Below are 17272 nucleotides of genomic sequence, written 5' to 3' on the forward strand. Positions count from 1 at the left end.
AAGCAGTTATCAAATATTATAGTCATCTTTATATATAAAAACAACTTCCAAGCTGTCTGATGTTTTCAATGCTGTTATATTTCTTAGAGAATTCTTTTGATTTCTTTCGTTATTTCATAATGTGGTGTACTAAGAATGGATTTGCTCGGATTAAGGGGTCTCTCATTCAAACATTACTTTTTTTTAAGTTACTTGAGCCCTGGGGGAATAGGTCAGAGAAGATCGTTTTAATATACGCATCCGCTGTCTGTCTTCTCTCCTTGTTCCACTTGTACCTTGGGAAAGCTCTTCTCAAGAGATTTATCGTGAGCCTTCGCACTCTTTGCTTTTGCGTACGGCAGCCCGAGGCCATCCTGTCTATTGCCCTCAGGACATTTAATGTTTTCCTTAATCCAATAAATCCGTAAAGTCCAAAATATTTATAAAGCGTTTTTGGGATTAGTAATTTTTTTTATATTTCTATCATAGTACTACTGGTGGTAGGGCTTTGTGCAAGCTCGTCTGGGTAGGTACCACCCACTCATCAGATATTCTACCGCAAAACAGCAATATTTGATATTGTTGTGTTCCGGTTTGAAGGGTGAGTGAGCCAGTGTAATTACAGGCACAAGGGACATAAAATCTTAGTTCCCAAGGTTGGTGGCGCATTGGATATGTAAGCGATGGTTGACATTTCTTACAATGCCAATGTCTAAGAGCGTTGGTGACCACTTACCATCAGGTGGCCCATATGCTCGTCCGCCTTCCTATTCTATAAAAAAAAAAAAAAAAGCATATTTATAATAAATTTTTCGGGTTTCATGCGCCGCAGTACCTGTTATTTTGCCCAACGCTTTGACATAGTTTTGTCTGCGGTATTCATGAAATGACCTGAAGCTTGGAGTTTAGTTAAAAATTGTGACAAAACAAAACTCGTCACTTCGCTTGCATTCATACTAAGATGCTCTGTTAATTAAGCTATTTATAATATTCTTAGAGTTATTTCGTCTTGAATATCAGTAAAAATATTTTTTTTTGGAAATATTTAATGTTCATTGTTTAAACGGTGGAAATCGAAATAAGTTACGTCATCAGTAGTGTACTTATTTAGTTATTTAGTAATCGATATATATGGATACAATGCGTGTATATGTGGCTAATAAATTGAAAATATATAGTAAATGACTGTTGAGGTACTTGTAAACAATACTTTAATTCACATCAATATAAACATACTTAAATATTCTCATCTTTCTTTCAGATGTAACTTTAAAGCAACATCAAGTCGTCTTCATCGACCAGAATTTAAAATGTCGTCAAAGAGCTCATTAAGAAAAACGAAGCTGGATATGCATCGGGGGCTTAAGTGAAGGCTTAGTAAGAAAAATAAAAATGTCAATAAAAATCAGTGTGGGTTAAGCTAATAGAGAAAATGGCCAACAAAGGTTTCGGCGAGGTGGTCGGCCTTTTCCTGGCTGTGGCGTTCTGTATTACGTGCCCGGAATATGGTGAGTAGTTTGTTTTTCAATTGTTTGTAAACGTCGACCAATTAGTATGGTTTGCGTGAAATGTATTGTATTTTTTGCATTTTTCTGAAAACGATTGTATTATATATGCAAATCTAAACGAGAACGATATTTCCGAATTATTCTATATTTTAAAAGCATTTAATGAATATATATATGTTTTAAGTCATAATGACAATTACACTGATCTCATAGTAAATAAATTTTTAATAGTGACTGTTTAAGGCCTACATAAGGATTTTAAAATGTAAGCTATTTACTATATATGTAAAATTATTTAATTTTACTTGGATGATTTCATGAGAAATGCTAATATAAAATAAAATGTACTGTAAGCCCTTTCACACGACAGTTCATTTAATTGCGTCACATTAAGCCGTTATGCGAAGCATGTTCTCTTTGACAAGTTAACTCGGTGACTTGTCTAATGCTTTGAATGTTTACGTATTCTCAAACCAAATATATATATTTTTTGACAATACGTAAATATTTCTTTTTTCAAAACAAATATTATATTTATTTTGAAATTAATAGAGGACGGTCCTCTAAATCATGCATAATTTAGATTTGACGTAAGTAATTATGGTCACCACGAACGTCGTGTTTATAATCTAATCGCTGATTACCAAAGATTTACTTAACAAGCGTTACTTACTTCAGGTACATATTATACTAAGCCGTCGTAACTTAAAAGTTATATTTATTTTTATAGAAAAATAAAAAAATATAATAAAAAATTTCTAGGTACCGGTCCCTGCTTAGAACGGGTAGAATAATGGTCTACATAAACCTTTAAACCGTAATACATATAACTCTGATGGTTTACTGGCACACGTCAGTAAAGCTTCCAGTCGGCTAAATTTTTCGGACAACTTCATCAGTCGGTAGTTTTTGAGTTTATCGCGTTCAAATAGACAGACGCAGCGGGGGGTTTGTTTTATAATAAAATAAAACTATTACAAATGATAGATTTTAAGTATAATGAAATAAATAAAAACAAGCGGAACGTCAGTATCTTACTAATGATAATGATGATTTTCTTATTGATTTCGGTCGCATCAGTCATTCTCAATGAAGAAAAGCCAAATCCAGCTTATGCTGTATCACAAGTGCACTTACATTTCTTCATTCTCCTAATCCAGGACGACAAGCCGAAACGACGGAAGGTGTTCAGGCGCAGAAACAGAAATTATGTTAAGAATATCTTGAAACAAAAAATCAATCTCTTTTTCGGCTTGACTTAGCCCAGCAGCGTTTAATAACAATGTATTCAGTCCTAATAATATTATAAATGCTGAAATGTATATTTATGTGTTTTGATTTTTATTAATAACATTTAATATTCTAGTAGTGAAGTGGTTTCTACTGAGTCAATTTAGACCTCAGATAGATTATGAGGATAGGATCGGACAGGATATCAATATTAATTTATTCATAACATTATTCAGGATATTGTTTAAGAGCAATACTATTTTACAAATTATTCTGAAGAGGATGATACCTTTAAAAAATGAATTAATAATATTATTATTTCCGAGATTATTGATAAATATATATAATCAACTAATTTTTGTTTCAATAAGCTGACGAGTATAAATCATAAAAGTCGCAAGTTCAATACTGATCCTTTGAGGATATTATTTTCACTCTTAATAGGATCCACTCGGAAGAGCATCACCAAAAATATTACGAATTTAAGCTTATCTGATACATTATAGTAATTGACTGTTCTCGTCAATTCATCAAAATCAATATAAAAAAAAATATTTCTTATTTTCTTATACGTTTAAACACCATTTATTAAAAGAAATATACATCCACTAAAACGTCACGGGACGCCACCAGAGTAATCCTCATAAAGCAACGTCAAGATTTCAATTCAAATCTGGAGATCAAAGAATAACCGTCTTGTTCCGTCCAACCTATTCCTTATTTGAAATCGTGGAATCAAAGAACTCTATTTGCTTACAATAAAGGCATCTTCCATTTACAGATAATCCAAGGCCTTTGAACACTTGTTATCCAGACGTCAATCGTATTCTTTAAAACTTGAAAAAAATATTTATGAAATACATTTGAATAAAATAACTTTATTTTAATTTTAATATAAGTAGTAATAAAAAAATGAAAAGTTTTTTTTTTTTCATTTGAAAGACGCAGACGAACAAATAGGCCAACTAACGGTCAGTTGATCAATGCCAATACGCATTTGTCACGAACTCTTGGTACTAAACTAAGCTATGATGTAAAATCCCTTGTACCTGTAATTATGTTGGCTCACTTGGTAAGTCATCATATCAAATTGATATACACCAATATAAAGTATTGATGTTGTTTGTAGACATTAACTATTAAGTTGATGGTACTGTAGAACCTTCTGCATAAATTAAATAATATTTCACACGGTATTTTTATTTATTCATTTGAGCAATATAAAATATGATGCTACTGAGATGAGGGTATACGCGTTACGATTATCTTTATGATAAAATCTTATTATCTATTCTTTTTGTAAATATTTAAATTAAATTCAAATTTTGACTACAATTGCTATTCAACGGGGAAATGCTGCTAGCATCTTGCTACCATTACAAAGTGATCATAATTTTTACAAAAGCAATTTTGCACTTATTTTTGTATATACTTAAGGTTAATGTAAATAATTTTATGTGTATTTAAAGTTACTCTATTTAAAAAAATAGTCTAAAGCATAAAAGTCAATTAAAAGACTAAAAGTAAAAAATCAATATTTTCAATTTTCCAAAAGATCGATTCGACGCAGTAATCTTATTCCAATATCCATATGAGCACGATGGCGCAAAATAAATTAATTAACTTGATATACTTTAAAAGACCTTTGACCTTTCGCTGTGAAATGTTTAAACGAACCGTTTGAGCCTTTAACAGAAATTAATTACGCGAAACGGTAACGAGTTATCGAAGTTCTTCATAAATATTATACATCCAGGTCTCTTTGTAATTTCGCACAATTTTAAAAGGTAATTTCTCGGCAGTTTTTTATCTGACTTCAAAAGTAAATTTCACGAGCGAAATTCTGCTTTGTGTATGCCTAACTTGTTATAATATTAGCGACTTTACGAAATTGATTTTTTATTATCTCTTAATACATTATGAGTTTTAAATATAAATATAGTACTTAAACGCTTTATCCAAAAATAACAACCTAACACAAGAAATTATCTAAGTACTCATACCGTTATTTATCTTGGATTAAATTATAATGTGCACGAATTGCCAAAATACTATCATATAAATAAAGTTGTCCTAACGCATTGCCATTCCGAGCAATGCGTCTCAGTTAATCGTTTGCCCAAAGCTATTTCTATCCCGCTCTAAATTAGCATAGTTTTACAATTTCCACCGAGTTTTAGCCTAATTTATGCTATGAGTGCTTGAATTAACAATCTCGATAGTCTACGCTAATTTACTTCGAACAGTTGATAGAATTATATAATGGCTGTAAACGAGTATATATATGATTGAAAATGTGGATTATAATTGACCAATGTGGATTAAAAACTAGACAAGAATCACTGTTTTCGTCTTTGTTTGGTAGTGAAGGAAGCTTGCCCGTATCATATGATCTCGTTATTAAATAAATGTTTGAGTTATTCACGGAGTGGGAATTAATTAAATTTTATTAACAATTTTAAGAGCTTTTGATTATCTGTGTACCTTAGTTGAAATGAATGTAGAATGAGTAAATAAATATTGATTTTAGAAATTGTATATGTCACAGTTCTGCACAATATAAATGTATATAATACATGTATTTTTTTCATATACTGGACAAATGTTTAAAAGAACTGCTAATACTTTATGGAAAGCAGGTCTAATTTTGCAGTAGTTATAATATAAATGTTCTCGTGACCGGTTTTCAGGCTATGACGGCTGTTCTAAAATATTACGCATGTAATATGATAATGCGCAAGTAGGTGCGCAAACCGAGGTGTTCTTTTGTCACCCATACTCTTGTAGTCCGATGGAAAGCAGTCATACAAAGGTTGAGAGATCATACGCAGGCTTTATACGTTCTCCGAGGCACTGCTAGCTCAAACGACAGTAATTATTTACTAGACCAACCTTAGCATTTAAAGCTTTATTGGCTAGTTTAGTCTATATTAGTATGTAAATGGTTAAAATAGCTGAATTAAAATGTAAATGAATTTAACTTCAATCAACAGCCAATCGTTGTCCACTGCTGAACATAGGCCTCTCCCAAGGTGCGCCAAAGCTCCCTGTCCTCCGCCTTCCGCATCCAGTTGGTGCCCGCCACCTTCTTAAGGTCGTCGGTCCACCTGGCTGGAGGGCGCCCTACGCTGCGCTTGCCGATTCGCGGTCTCCACTCTAGGACTCGTCTGCTCCAACGGCCATCGGTCCTACGACATACGTGACCAGCCCACTGCCACTTCAGCCTGCTAATTTTGCAAGCTATGTCGGTGACTCCGGTTCTTTTCCGGATAATCTCATTTCTGATCTTATCCTTCAAAGATACTCCGAGCATAGCTCGCTCCATAGCACGCTGAGCGGCTTTGAATTTGTGGACTAGTCCCGCAGTTAGTGTCCACGTTTCGGCACCGTATGTCATGGCAGGTAAGACGCATTGGTTGAAGACTTTCGTCTTCAAACATTGCGGTATAGACGACTTGAGGACTTGACGAAGGTTGCCAAATGCTGCCCATCCCAAGCGAATTCTTCGATCGGCTTCCTTCTCGAAGTTGTTCCTACCGACTTGTATTATCTGTCCTAGGTAGGTATATTCACTAACAACTTCGAGAGGTTTCCCCTCGACGTATATCGGTCCCGGCACGACATGCCTATTGAACATGACCTTGGTCTTGTCCAAGTTTATACCGAGACCGACACACCGGGAAGACTCGCCTAGGCTACGCAGCATTTCGGTGAGTTGTTCCAGCGACTCTGCTATGATGACGATATCGTCGGCAAATCGAAGGTGTGAGATGTACTCGCCATTTACATTGACTCCATACCTAGTCCAATCCAGCGTTTTGAAAACGTCTTCCAACGCGTTGGTGAACAGTTTCGGGGATATTACATCCCCCTGTCTCACCCCTCTGCGCAGTTGGATCGCCTTCGTCTTACAGTCCTGGATGTGGACAGTCATTGTAGCGGCGTTGTACAGACATCTCAGTACCTCGATATATCTCCAATCGATATGACATCTCTGCAATGAGTCGAGCACTGCCCAGGTTTCGATGGAGTCGAAGGCTTTTTCGTAGTCCACAAATGCCATACACAGCGGCTGATTGTACTCTTCGGTCTTCTGCACAATCTGCCGAACAGTATGGATGTGGTCCACGGTGCTGTAGCCTGATCGAAAGCCGGCTTGCTCTGGGGGCTGGAACTCGTCAAGTCGTCTGGCGAGACGGTTCGTGACGACTCTTGAGAACAGCTTATACACGTGACTCAGGAGGGAGATTGGTCTGTAGTTTTTCAAGAGGGTTTTATCACCTTTCTTGAAAAACAGTACCACCTCACTCCCGCTCCACGTTTCCGGGGTCTTGCCATGTTGGATGACGGAATTAAAGAGGCTTGCTAGCTCTTTCAGGACCGGGGTCCCGCCTGCCTTAAGCAACTCTGTTGTGATTCCGTCATCTCCCGGAGCTTTGTTGTTTTTAAGCTGTTCTAGAGCCGCCCTAATCTCTCCTTGGTCAACGACCGGGAGCTCCTCGGAGTAATGGCGCATAAGAGGGGCGCGCTGGTCATCAATACTGATTCCCACGGGTTTATCCGATCTTGAAGAGAACAACTGCCCATAAAACCTCTCTACTTCTCCGATAATCTCAGGCCTAGAGGTAACGACCCCACCATTTTCAGTTTTAAGTTTTGTCAGACGCGGCCTCCCAAACTTGCGAGCGAACACTTTCGATCCCCGATTTTGCTCAATCGCAGCCTTGATGGCACGGGTATTGGAGCGTCGGAGATCGCGTCGCGTCAGCGTTTTTATTGTTCGGTTTAAGGCCTTATCTGACAAAAACGATGGTAGTTCTCGTCGTTTTCTCATGAGCTCGAGTGTCTCAGCAGAGAGTTTTGGTGCGTTGTCTCTTCTCTGTGGCGGAAAACACTTGCGGGATGTGTTTTGCAGTATTTTGACCAGCGTGTCGGTTCTCTCATAAATGCTGCTTATGGTTTCCAACGCGGTGAATTGATTTTGAAGTTCCATTTGGAACTTTTCGGAGCCTTGAGCAGCTTGGAGCATGGTAGGTCGGAGAGTAGACCTCATCATTCTCGATCTTTCGGCTTTTAAGTTGATATTTAGAGTGCCTCGAACCAAGCGGTGATCACTTCCGGTATTAAACCTGTTGATCACTGAAACATCTCTAAATATGTGCCTTTTATTCGAAATGATAAAGTCTATCTCGTTCCTTGTCACGTTATCGGGGCTTCGCCAGGTCCACCTCCTCTGAGGCTTCTTTTGAAAGAAAGAATTCATCAAAAAAAGCCCCTGCGCTTCGAGAAAGTTTACCAGCATTTGCCCCCTGTGATTTCTGCAGCCCAAGCCGTAAGGTCCGACTTTTGATTCACCGCTATCTTGTACTCCCACTTTAGCATTAAAGTCTCCCATAACAACATTGTAGTGGGCCCTCGAGGTGTCGTTGAGGGCCTTTGCGATGTCCTCGTACATCGCTTCGACCACATCATCAGAGTATGTCGAAGTTGGCGCATATACCTGTACAACCTTCAGGGAGTACCTGGCGGAAAGTTTTAGGACAAGGTACGCTACCCGGTTCGACACACTACTGATTTCCACAATGCTGCTAATGAGATCCTTTTTGACTAGAAAACCGACACCACCCTGGGAGAGGTTATCACCTTCGCGGAAGTAGAGTAAGTTACCGGACTCTAGAGTTATCGTGTCCTCCCCCTGTCTTCGGACTTCAGATAACCCCAGTATATGCCAGTTTATATGACTTAACTCTACTTCTAATTCGGCGAGGTGATGGTCCAGCCTCATCGAGCGTCCATTATACGTTGCCATTTTCAGTCGCTTTATACGGTAGCCTGCCGTGAACCGGTGATTCTTAGCACCCCCTGCCCTGCCGATACCGCGACCGCTACCTTGGTCGGGCCTAGCGGGCTTGCCGGTAACTGGGGGCCTTTTTTTGGGCGCATCTGCCATTTAGGGAGGGGTTTGCCCATACTCGCCGCGCTGGGCAGGCGTGTTGGCGAGCATTTAACTTATCAATATAAAATTATTATTATTGTGATAACTATTTTGTTTACCTAAAATTCAATATTTTGAATTAACATATGATAACATCCGTTTTAATGTTTAAACTTTCCTGGCATGTATTGCAACGTGACACTGTGATTGAAAACAGTGATTCTATTGGATTCGCGCAATTTCTTCATTATTAGCTACATGCACAAATATCTGCATGCAAGTACCAACAACAAATAGCGACAGGGTTAACTCAATCGGGTATCTTGTTTCGAAGCGCATATAACACTAAGACTAAACGGCGAAATTATTATTATGTTATAATAGAAAAAATTATATATTTTATATAGTATAGGTAGGCGGACGAGCATATGGGCCATCTGATGGTAAGTGATCGCCAACGCCCATAGACATTGGCATTGTAAGAAATGTTAACCATCGCTTACATCGTCAATGCGCCACCAATCTTGGGAACTAAGATGTTATGTCCCTTGTGCCTGTAATTACACTGGCTCACTCATCCTTCAAACCGGAACACAACAATACCAAGTACTACTGTTTTGCGGTAGAATATCTGATGAGTGGGTGGTACCTACCCAGACGAGCTTGCATATTAATATTAAAAGTTACGTTTATATAGACGAAGTTATGAGAATTATTTTTTGTAATATAATCATAAATCAATATGTAAATGATTGAAATATGCGAAACGTTTTCAATCCTTGTATATTAATAAATAAAGTGAATCGCTTCTATTCGGCTATACGTATAAAATACGTTTTTATTTGGGTCACATAAGTAATTCTAACACCAAATCGTTAATATTATACGATATAATTATACCTCATGTTTCAAAATTTATTTTATTTATTAACCGTAAGAAGTATTCCAGCAGAATGACCCAATTTTCATTTATAATGCAGAAGTGTTTCTTTTGTTTACATTTGAACTGAAACCTAGGTAATTGAATATTTCTACTAACGCTCGAGATAAGCCAAGGTCGCATAGTGGTTAGAACGCGTGAATCTTAACGGATGATCGTGGGTTCAAACCTGGACACGCACCACTGAATTTTCATGTGCTTAATTTGTGTTTATAATTCATATCGTGCTTGATGGCGAAGTAAAATATCGTGAAGGAACCAGCATGTGCCTAATTTCATTCAAATTCTACCACATGTGTATTCTACCAACCTGCATTGGAACAGCGTAATGTATTAAGCTCCAAACCTTCTCCTCAAAAGGGAGAGGAGGCCTTAACCCAGCAGTGGGACATTCACAGGCTGTTACGAGTAGTAACTTATATTTTTAATCGTTGGTGTATTCGTGGTATATAGGTTAACGCTACATACTATTGGGGATGATGTGATGTAATTGTTAAGAATTCTATATTTATGGACCAAAGTGGATTTATGTTCACTATATATTTTAGTTAGGTGTTCAGCAGCAATGATAAAACCGTAAAGTTCCGCTAGTATATATAATATATACTCGTTGACTTAATAACTAGTTTATAGATATGCCAGGATTGAGCAAATAAAAAACATATTTTTTTGTAAGAAAATAGTCAGTAGCTTCTCGAAGTTTGGAAGGTGGCAGTTGACGTTACTCTGGTGCTTCGGAAAGCATGTAAATTAGTTTGATAGTATTATTGTCGATTTTCAGGCAGGGTATATAAATTGCGTTTTAAAATTCAATAATATACCTGTATTATTGAATTGCTGAAAAAGAGTCACTAGTGAACCGACATAAAGTCGGTTCTCTGTGGTATTTTTCTCGGAATTTACATTCTGAGCTGCAGATCCTTGTAAAATGACGATTTAATAATGCTAGAAGCACAAACCTAAACAAAGCAGTAACTACTTGAATTTAGTATATATTGGTTTCGATAGTAAATAAATAAATAAAACCTATATATTAAACATAATGTTATAATTTATATTAAAGTTTTGGGCAAATGAATAGTCTATTTTCAAGTTTCTAGTCCGTTCATCCGAGAGAATGGAACTTGAAAATGGAGAGATCTCGTGAGACTAAATTTATCATATAATAAATTATTTGTCGCATGAATTAATTAACTTTTACGGCTTAGCTAAACAAATATTTCGTATTCATCATTGCTGGATCATAGTTTGATTTCAATATTTAGCCATTGTGTAAAAAACAATCAATTGTAAAATGACAAAAATGGAGTTTATAAAAAACCATTTTTATCCGTGTATGCTAAAAATATTTAAATTATAGTGCTCATATTGCTTATTGATATTTCATGTAAAAGTTTTAAGTCGAGTTCTTTGTTCTTTCGAACATAATAGTTCTACAAAATGACACATTATTGTAGAATAATAATCGTGATAAGAAATAAAATAATAATATTTATATAAATTAAAATATAATTTCCAAAATTTTATGTTGATAGAATTTTATATAGGATAATTCGCGTATACGTACACCCGTTACATGTTATTCTTCTTATTTCAAATAAATAATATTTTGTAAAACAATTTTCCCATTCTTAAGATAAGTGGACCAAAATAGCTACGAATACAAGGAATAATAATCTTAGACGATGTGTTCGGCGTATTGAATATAAATAAAATGATTTTTTTCTTTTACGATATACTAGGTAAAGGTGAGATTAGATGTAGGCACGAGCAAAATATAAAAAGTATCTATAAGTCGCTGTTATGTTATTTATGACATATATAAAACTACCATTTATGTAATGTTTATGTTGGTATATTTCTTTAACATAAGCGGGTTCGTACTTATTTTATAAGTATACAAACTAACATACATTTTCGTTTTTGCTTAGGTGCCTTGTCAAAACTTTAAATATTTACTGTTGAAAAACGAATGAAGGCTGTGTAAAGTTTCACATTCACAAAGGCGGGTTAGGCTTTGGAATTGTTTGAAAACCTTGTTATCGTAGGTTGAACCCGAATTTCAGAGCGATAGTATTGCATTCCTCTCTTGACTTTAAATTCAATTCACTGGGACAATGTAACAAATATTCTAGGATTTCGATTTTTTTTATTTACTTTGTTTTTTTTTCTAGGAAAAGACCCAAGGCTAGGATTACGTAATTTTAATTTTATAAAATTGTTATTGATAAAGTTTCTTCATATTTTTCGATCGGAAAAATATCGTGATAAGGAAAAGTATTAAGTATTAGTAATCAACATTCCAACTCAGCAGGTTTTTACAAAGCGCCGCCTACAAAGTTCTTTCGATAAAATTCCCTCCATTACCCCGAACTATCCGGGATTACCGATCCCGGGGGATGGCACGCTCATAGAGGCGGGGCACGTGCGCTCCCGTAAGCGCGGGGATCAGTTTCTTAGCTCTACTCGAAGAATTAAAAGAGATCTGAACGCTCAAGCGAAATATTCCAAAGGGGTTTTATTTCATTCCATTTATATTGAATTCGATTCGCTTCTATCAGCGAAAACGTCTCTTAATACAGTTAAAATTTACGAATAAGTATCTTTAAGTTCAAGTGAATGTCATTATTTTAGTCACGGGGCTTACTATCCGATGAAAATAAAACGTTCAATAAAACTAAAATTAGTTTTAATCCGCCACAAACGTTCAAAGAAACTTTTCAAATTATGGAATAATAATTAAGAATGATCGTTTTCGGTTCCTTGAAAATTGTAATTCCATGAAATTAATTGCCTCATAGCGGCTCTGTAAACAAAAATGTTCCGAAAATTCATAATGGTGTGCCTCTCGACTTTTAGAAATTGTTTTAGTTTGAAACTTCATGTACAAGTAGAGGTTTATTAGTGAACATAGCAGTTGTGCCGTCCAATAAATTTGATTGAGGTCATATAAACGGTGTCACGCAATTGGACGATTATCCCGCTAAGTTGAACGTGTAATACTTAGGTGAATACAATAATATTGACCATCCAAAAATAATAATGTTTTATTGTGTCCAGAATATATTTTCACTTGTCTTTTTTATTTATAATCCGTTCGTAATTTTATGATTATTATGATGATGATAAAAACGAAAGGCCTGTTTTTGTACTCTATTTTTCTTTTGTTACAGTAAAATCAATGCTCATCAAGAGTCTTTTTTTTTGTGAAATCCAAAGTATTTTACTTACAAATTGGATAAGTATTTGAAAGAGCTTCAGTTTTTTAATATATATAAAACCTTGTAATAAATAACCCTTTAAACATAATCCTTATTCAAATTTACATTTACACACAAGAAATTAAGAATTGTCATTTTACAAGAGAAATTTCACGCTACCCCCGATTCGGAATGTCAGTTGGTTGGAAATATCACCCGACAAGAACTGGCAAGAAAATTAGTAGTTCTCTTCTTCATCATCCTTCAATTTTCATATAATCTTATGCAGAATAATATACCCACCTAATTAAAATGAGGTATAAAATTATATATTAGTTAATATAAAATGATCTGCCAAATTTTATCATAGAATCGAAACCAGGAATATATTGACTTCGCCAAGTCGAAAACTTAGTTTTTAAGTTTACCTTTACTTTTCATGTTTATGTTATTTATGCAACGTTTTTTTTTTATAGAATAGCAAGGCGGACGAGCATATGGGCCACCTGATGGTAAGTGGTCACCAACGCCCTTAGACATTGACATTGTAAGAAATGTCAACCATCGCTAACATAGCCAATGCGCCACCAACCTTGCTAACTAAGATTTTATGTCCCTTGTGCCTGTAATTACACTGGCTCACTCACCCTTCAAACCGGAACACAACAATGTCAAGTATTGCTGTTTTGCGGTAGAATATCTGATGAGTGGGTGGTACCTACCCAGACGAGCTTGCACAAAGCCCTACCACCAAAAGACTGTGTTGACTTCGTTTGTCACTTTATATCATAATCGTCGTAATTTATAACGTTCTATTTCATTTCCTTTTACTTTCTAGGCGTAGATATAGAAGCAAATAGTGACATGAGCTAAGAAACTCAGAGAAAATGTTTTACCCTTATAATACATATACAAACTTGGCTGCTTGATTGGTCTACTGTCTAGCACTAAAGACACCGAGGTCCTGGACTTAATGCGGGATCGGGTCAAGGTAAAAGTTATAGGGTTTAATGCCCAGAAATTCTTAGTAACAGTTCATTCTTTGGAAAACACATAGAAACTTTGGTTGCTTTTTTAGTCATATCGTAATGCGGGCTGGTTAGCGTGGTTGGTAGATACACCGAAGGTTGTGGGTTCGATTCCCACCCTGGACAGACATTTGTGTGCATAAAAATGTCTGTTTGTCCGGGTGTAATTATCTATATAAGTATGTATTTACAAAATAAAAATTAGTAGTATATGTAGTATACGCGGAGACCGAGACAGCTCAAAACAGTAGTCTGGTTTCTATAGTACAAGCTCAGCTTAATTTGGGATCAGATAGCCGTGTGTAAATAATGTCTTATATGGATATTATTATTTAAAAAAAGAGAAAGTATAGATATATATAAGGTTTGCTTTTCCATCAAATTATCATTTGAATTTTAATGAGTGTCAGCCCAATAATTAGGGAATCTTTGTTTGCATTCAGATAACTTTTGTGTAAATTTAAAATAATGTTGTGGTCAAAATTGACCTAAAATAATCAGTTGTCAGTTTTGTAAACAAATAAAAAACCTACGGAAATGTATTCAAGACTGTCTTTTTAATTTTTATTTTATGTAATTTTAAAATTAGTGATTATAATTAAGCTAGTACACTATGGGTTATAATGTACCAGGCACCTAATAATGTTCCGTAGCAATCGTGTTTATTTCGACTGCAATATTACATTTCGAATTTATGTATTATAAAATGAGATTGCAAATTCATAAAGCTAAAAATACAAAGAGCATTTCGGCTATATTACTTTGTTACGTTGTAGTCGCAAACTACGGCGAATAACGTTGGAATTGGTTTATAGAACTTTACATAAGCTTATGTGCTTTTGTTGTAAGTCTGTTGGAATTATGCAATTTAATTAACGAAAATATTTTTTTATATAAGTGTAAAAATATTTATAATCATAGTTTGTTTATATTAATAAATAATTCCTAATTTAAAATATTTACTTTAAATTGTTTTGCATGAGTCGTAAGTACATATAATTGCGCGTGGGTGGATGACCTGAAATAAAACATCTTTTTTTTATAAATGAAATGTGACAGAAATATTAATAACAAGTTTAACGACTCTCAATCTGTTTTTTTACATTATACTGTCCGTTAATTCGTCACTTTTAACATCAATAGTTATTTAACTATTCTCAGAGAACCTACAATTATCATCAAGTACCTACTATATAACTATTCAGATTTTGTTTTCATATTTTTTCATAAATGAATATTATAAAATATATTATTTGATTTGAACCTAGAACTTTGACAGTTGCAGCCTTATAAGACCAACGAGGCTTCCAGCATTTTTATTGCATATTGCGTAAAATTGCTATAATTTACATATATTTTGAATTAGGCGTTTTCACAATTAAAGACCAGGATAACTGTCGCAGACGCTCCCTTCGTAGATAAAACACTATACACAACATACATACACCGTTTCCGCCGGCGGAAACGAGGCCCCCGACTAGAGACGTCACGATACCGGTCATGACATAGTACGATGCTTCGTGCAGGAGCGCTTCCCACCCCACCGGCTACGTCCTGAGCCGAGGTGCGATCTTGTAGGATACACTCTCAGGATAGACGTCACGCGGAGACCGAGACAGCTCAAAACAGCTAAGGAACAGAAGTTTGAATTGAAAAATTATTTTAGTGTTGGATAGCCCATTACGAAACTGCGTAAACGGTTAAAGTTATACAACAATTATGTATGAAAGAAATGTTCCTTTTGAAAAGTTCTAAAAAATGCGTGATAGCATATGTCTATCTTTTAAGGTTGACTCGTAATAATCAATTTTTGTATGGAAATCAAATTTTGTTCTGAATTTCGAAGTCATTTTATAAACATGGCATTAATTATTATGAAAGATATCGTAAAGATCATAAACACTTTTTAGTACTTTTTATAGTTTTGACATATTTCTAACGGGTACGTTGTTTAAAAATAAAGTTTATTGGTGAGATAGATATGTCGTTTCGTCGCCGATTATATATATTTTCTCATTGTTTTCTTAAATTTATACTTAGTTGGTTAGTAAAGTACTTATTTTTTGAATACACAAATTTACCTTTTAGTTTTAAATGGAGACAATTTCCCGTGAAGGTATCCTTTGCAGTCATAATAAATAAAGTACGGGGAAAGACACAATAGCCCACGAAAATAATAAACCAAAAATGTTGTATATACTGAAATATTATAAGTCTGCTTTTAGTGATTTATTTAAGTTATACGCGAGTCATACCACGGGCACGGCTAGTTTAATAATATAATTAAACACCTAATTAACGAATCCGATAACACAAAACAGCCTTCATAAAACCGTCACGCTTGAGAAAATAGAAGCTTAGTTTAGTTTTAAAATATTAAGTTGCTAAGTAAATCAAAACAGTGCGTGCAGCTAAGTAACTAATAGGTGATTTTAGAATGGCGCAGTGCCGCACTGTTCCGAACAATTTCGTTAATCGCACAGCTAGGGAGCGAAAGGGTGAACTGGGGACAAAAGGCCATTGCGTGACTTAACAGGGTTGATTACAATCTGAAATCGAATATTGAAAACTGATGACGTGCATGAGGAATGGTTTTATTTGAGACAAGTGCTATTAATATGTGTTTTGTCAATATTTATTTTTACTCATTGACCTTCATTGGAGATTTTTATAGAGTTATTTTATGACTTGTATTTGTACATGTATCTGTGTGTATATTCACATGACGGCGTATAAAGTTTTATTATTTATATAGCAGGTATTTCAGTGAAGAAATATTAATTTTGGCTAAAATATAAATTGAATTAAGCCTTATAAATTAAATCTGACACAAAATTTAGATTAATGCGATTGCTAGTTGTGTGTGTGACTTATGTTACTTGCAGTGCAAATCTGCAAATCGATCAAAAAAATTGCCGTCTATAAGCAAGTTTCCGATTTTCTCGTCTTATTTCAATGATTTTTTTGGTATCAGTAGTTAATTCGGGTTAATTCTGTCACATGTGTATCCACTAACCCGCATTGGAGCAACGTGTTAAACCCAAATCGACTTCTCAAAAAAAGGAGGCCTTAGCCCAGCAGTGGGTCATTAAAAGGCTGTTACTTAACTTTTATACTTTTGTCAACTGACAACCTAATAAATCAAGCTAAGTCATGTAATTTATAAGCTAATTATTTTGTAATTAATACATCGCATTGCATCATTATGTTAATATCACCGGAATGTAATGAAGATAAAGAAATGTTTAAGTAAAACTGTATTACTAATTACATTGTCGTTAGTATTTTGCGATCTATTTTCTGAACGAATAACTTTATCTGTCTTACACAAGCAAAGAATTTAATTGAATACAATGTATGAATGTCCAGAATATTGGGTGCTATAAATATATTTTTTCATATAATAACATTATATGAATATTACATAAAGATAATTGTTTGTTTGATTGATT

General features: G+C 35.0%; 1 protein-coding gene across 3 annotated transcripts in view; it reads left to right on the forward strand.

Annotated features, from left to right (window-relative positions):
* Positions 1-17272, forward strand: part of LOC126768152 (tyrosine-protein phosphatase Lar-like) — a 114910-nt gene that overhangs the window by 63713 nt on the left and 33925 nt on the right. For all 3 annotated transcript variants that reach the window (XM_050486093.1, XM_050486094.1, XM_050486095.1), the window contains exon 2: positions 1241-1487. In XM_050486093.1, the coding sequence (XP_050342050.1) occupies positions 1412-1487 (76 nt within the window). In that variant the 5' untranslated portion in view covers positions 1241-1411. The remainder of the gene's footprint in view (positions 1-1240; positions 1488-17272) is intronic.

Source organism: Nymphalis io, chromosome 4 (assembly GCF_905147045.1).
Source record: "Nymphalis io chromosome 4, ilAglIoxx1.1, whole genome shotgun sequence".
Lineage (NCBI taxonomy): Eukaryota > Metazoa > Arthropoda > Insecta > Lepidoptera > Nymphalidae > Nymphalis > Nymphalis io.